This window comes from Brachyhypopomus gauderio, unplaced genomic scaffold (genome assembly GCF_052324685.1).
Source record: "Brachyhypopomus gauderio isolate BG-103 unplaced genomic scaffold, BGAUD_0.2 sc156, whole genome shotgun sequence".
Taxonomy (NCBI): Eukaryota; Metazoa; Chordata; class Actinopteri; order Gymnotiformes; family Hypopomidae; genus Brachyhypopomus; species Brachyhypopomus gauderio.
In genome coordinates, this window is record NW_027506977.1 from 284,186 (window position 1) to 289,152 (window position 4,967).

The window sequence follows — 4,967 nt, forward strand, 5'->3', positions numbered from 1 at the left end:
ACACTGCACTCCAGGTACTCCCGGTACTTTATCACATTCTGGAGATTCCAGAACTACCTGCAATCCACGAAGTAGAAATGGTATATTTATTTAAGTTTTTATACACTATAAACAGCAAAAATGCCCCTAGACTTGCTAGGGTTAAGGCTTTATAAACCCTCCCCACACCTTTACATAAACTTTTCCCATTCACTTAATAACCATTCCCACACTGTTCTGTGCATGTGTGCTTGTCCAGCGAGCAGTCGTGTTGTATACTTAATTTCCTTCGGGATTAATAAAGTACCTATTCTATTCTATTATATTCTATACAATCTCATGAAGGCGAGTAGAGTCTCAGGCAAGTGATGCTGGTTCTCGTTTCCGAGAGTAAATATGCACAATTTCCTGTAATTCGTACTATTTTATTATTTATAAGATTCCTTGTTAATTGTTAGAATTAATACTTATAATATATTTTTATACATTTTGGGATTATGTCATGTAAAAAATCATAAAAAAAAATTTTTTCAGCCGATCGAATTCCGCAGACAACCGGCGAAAAAGTGAAGACCCACAAATTATTTTTCCCCATTAATATCTTATAAAAACCTGTGAAAGAGTGAATTTGCAAAAGCTGAAGCATGAAGTGGCATGGGATCACTGTAACTTAATACAAAAAATAAGTATGAACTAACTTACAACTAAGTGCAAAATAAATATAAAATTAAGATAAAAACTGTACATTCAGAAGAAAATATCAACTTAAATATGCAATCAAAAAGAAAATGTGAGTGAGTGGCAGTGCAAACGTAAATCACGTCCTTAGCAACAGTTCTCTGGGTGACAGTATGTTCAGTGAACGAATCAGAGAATGAACGAGAGCCCACAGTACAGTGAACGAATCAGAGAATGAACGAGAGTCCTCAGTTCATGAAAGAAACAGAGAGTGAACGAGAGCCCTCAGTTGAGTGAACGAATCAGAGAGTGAACGAGAGCCCTCAGTTCAGTGAACGAATCAGAGAGTGAACGAGAGCCCTCAGTTCAGTGAACGAATCAGAGAGTGAGTGAACGAGAGCTCTCAGTACAGTGAACGAATCAGAGTGAACGAGATCCCTCAGTACAGTGAACAAATCACTGAGCATGCACAGTTCCCTCACAATGAATGTCTCCGCCTCTAGATTCACGGGTGAATCAGTGATTCACAGGCCACACAGCAGTTCGCCCTGCCAGCCTGCACGGTCGCTGCTGAGCTCAACTACTGAACTGAAAAAGGAACGAATCAGCTGAGGAAGTGAATCGATTCAGTTCGTTCACTCAAATGATTCGTTCATTTCAACGACTCGTTCGCGAACAACACAACACTAGAACAGACACAGTTTCAATCCGGTGTGACTAGTTAAGTGACAGTCGGCCTAGTCTGTGTGTCTGCTGACTGGCCTCGGGTCTGGTTTGTCTATCCCCATTAACTACTCCTCCTAGGACAGGAGTACTCAACTAAATTTGTCCACGGTCCAATTTTGGCAGATACCTGTGACCTGAGGTCCGGTGCGGCGGGGGTGGCGAACGTAAGTTGTTGAGCGGGGGTGGCAAACGGAACACTCGTGACGGAGTGTTTATTTTTCAATAGCCCTGAAATAAATGCTCCGTTTTTTTTTTTTTTGGTCCGTATCCAGTTAATCAGGAATGAGATTGGGTCCGGATCCGGACCGCGGTCCGCCAGTTGAGTACCCCTGCTCTAGGACTTTCTAAAGCCCAGATGCGTGTAGTTCATGAAGGTGAATAGTGTGTATAGTGTGATGTGTATGAAGGTGCACAGTGTGCTGTGTGCTGTATGTCTGTGTGCTGTGGGTATGAGAGAGATGTATGTATGTATGTGTCTGTGTGGTGTGTGTGTCTGTGTGGAATGGGTAAGAGACAGATGTATGTGTGTGGGTGTGTGGGGGAGCTACCTGTTGTGACAGGATTAGAGTGCAATGTGTGTAGAGTCTAGTTGTGTGTTATGGTTCATGGGATTGTATGTGGTGTGTATGTTTATGGCATATATGATGCATATGTTGTGTGTATGAAGGTGTATTGTATGTATGACCACCTCCTTAGCTATGTATATGTCTGTGTACGTGGCATGGGTATGAGAGAGATGTATGTATGTATTGTCTGATTTATGACAAGTTAAACACCGAGGCAAATTGAGAAAAAGCTTAACTCTTATTTTGATAAGTTTACATCCCATGGGGCAATTTGTGGTGCATAGGGCCAAACAAATGGTCATAACTTTAAAAAGTAATTATTCAAATGATAGATATTTAGGACTGCCGGAAAGGACAAGTTTCTCTCCTATGTAAAATTTAAATGGAGCTTCTAGGTAAATGCTTAAAGATTTTACAGCAGTTTATCCAGGAGATTTTTGATCATTTTTCACTACAGCACACTCTAACTGGCAGTTATAATTTTAAATTCTGAAAATTTCGCCATTAATTTCTATGGGGCTTTAAGAATGTTTAAATTCATAAACAATTACAAATGCTGTCAACTCAAAAAAAAAAACATAGCACAAGTCCTATAATAAGAAGAAGTATGATACATAACAAAATAAGACTTTTCAAGCCCTCTAATAATAATAATATTTATTATTATAAAATAATTTTCCTGAGCTGTGTTCAGGTTGCCCTGAGGAACAGGTTTCAGACTTCTCATTTTAAAGAAAGAGTGCATATTTCTCATTTTACAGCAGGACTCCTCTAACGTAGATGTTTGAAACTCTAGTTCCCAGTGCTGAGGATCTACACTATATTGCCAAAAGTATTCGCTCACCTTCCTTGACTCGCATATGAGCTTAAGTGACATCTCATTCCTAATCCATAGGGTTCAATTTGACGTTGGTCCACACTTTGCATCTAGAACAGCTTCAACTCTTCTGGGAAGGCTGTGCACAAAGTTTAGGAGTGTGTTCATGGAGATTTTGATCATTCTTCCAGAAGCGCACTTGTGAGGTCATATACTGATGTTGGAGCAGAAGGCCTGGTCCATAAGATTGCCAGAAACGTGATAGAGAAACGTGATTTGTCACTCCAGAGAACACGCCTCGACTGCATTTGAGTAAAGAGGTGGAGTGCTTTACACCACTGCATCTGATGATTTGCATTGCACTTGGTGATGTATGGCTTGGATGCAGCTGCTCAGCCATGGAACCCCATTCCATGAAGGTCTCTGCACACTGTTCTTGAGTTAATCTGAAGGCCACATGCATTTTGGATGTCCTCTTTACACAATGTGCTTCAGCATCCGCTGAACCTGCTCCATCAGTTCACCTGGCCTACTACTTAGTGACTGAGTTGCTGTGGTTCACAAACACTTCAATCTTCTTATAATACAGCTGACAGTTGACTGCAGAATATTTTGGAGCAAGGACATTTCAGGACTGGATTTGTTGCACAGGTGGCATCCTATTACAATTTCATGCTGGATTAATTGAACAACCCATTATTTCACAAATACTTTGTAAAAACAGTCTGCATGCAAAGGTGCTTAATTTTATACCCCTGTGGCCAAGGAAGTGATTGAAATACCTCATCCTGATCATTTGGATGGGTGAGCGAATACTTTTGGCAATATAGTGTACTTCTATGCCAAGTCTTATTCTTGTTATTAGCAGTAGTAGTAACAGTAAGAGTTGTAGGCCGGCTGTTGTCTTTCTTTGCTTTCTCTTTTCCCTTCTCTTTGCTGCTTGTTGTGCTTGCCTAAACTATCTCAAATTGTAAAATTGTACTTTTATGACTTAGCGTGGAGTCCTTGTTCCAGTTCATCTAAATGTGGTGCTGGAGGCTTTGGAGGAACGTGGCATTTAGCTCCGCCTCCTCCAGTGCTCTAGTGTCTTCAAGCAGGTCCTGTAGAGAAGTATAACAGATGCGCGCTGGGTTTTGCAGATTAATTGTTTCACTTTTCTGTGAGTAGTGAAAGAAACGTTTAGCGATGTCTGGAAGAGGGAAGGGTGGTAAAGGTCTTGGGAAAGGAGGCGCTAAGCGTCATCGCAAGGTTCTCCGTGACAACATCCAGGGCATTACTAAACCCGCCATTCGCCGTCTGGCTCGTCGTGGCGGTGTCAAGCGTATCTCCGGTCTGATTTACGAGGAGACCCGTGGTGTGCTCAAAGTGTTCCTGGAGAACGTTATCAGGGACGCGGTTACCTACACCGAACATGCCAAGAGAAAGACCGTCACCGCTATGGATGTGGTTTATGCTCTGAAACGCCAAGGACGCACTCTGTACGGATTCGGAGGTTAAACGCTCAACTCGACACGAAACCAACGGCTCTTTTAAGAGCCACACATATACTCATTTAAAGAGCTGTTTCATGCGTTTACTGGTAACCACAAGCGTCAATTACTTAAACGCGCACAGATAACGTTTTGTCCGACTTTGCTTTTTGAATGTACTTTTATAAAAATTATGGAAGGGTCAATACACAATCATTGCAAGATTCATAATGTCAAACATACTATTAAAACACAGCATACACATTAAACTATTTCATTTTATAGGCTACATGAACTCTTGTTACTTGTTATTTCCCCATATAATTTCTACACAATTTATCACACACAATGTCTGACTTTGCTTTTTACTGAATCTTTATTATTGATTTTCAACAGCTATTCAAAAAAAAAAAAACATGTGGGAATATACACCAATAAACAAAATACACACATACATCCTTTTTTTTTTTTTTTTTTTTTTTTTTTTTTTCCTTTACATTCAATTACTCACTATCAAAAATCCAAAATGTCCCATGGCAGTGTGTTAATTGTCCTTCTATCGACCGTCCGTTGTCTCCTCAATTCGATTTTTATCTGTTTAAAAACCGTCTCAGCAGAGATATGGCACTGGTTTATTATCATTTTGCATCTTGTTTTCCAAATTTTATTGTTTATTATGCAGATTGTTAGCCAAAACAGGTTGTGAACTTTTTTTGGAAGTGTTTCTATGAA

General features: G+C 40.2%; 1 protein-coding gene across 1 annotated transcript; it reads left to right on the top strand.

The window, feature by feature from the left end:
• The first annotated feature begins 3,951 nt into the window (after window positions 1-3,951).
• On the top strand, window positions 3,952-4,263 carry LOC143500563 (histone H4). Its single transcript, XM_076994711.1, has one exon. The coding sequence runs from the start codon at window positions 3,952-3,954 to the stop codon at window positions 4,261-4,263; it is 312 nt and encodes a 103-aa protein (XP_076850826.1).
• Window positions 4,264-4,967: the final 704 nt, after the last annotated feature.

Coding starts and splice junctions, on each gene's coding strand:
- LOC143500563 (XM_076994711.1), top strand. CDS start 3,952: ATGTCTGGAAGAGGGAAGGGTGGTAAAGGTCTTGGGAAAGGAGGCGCT.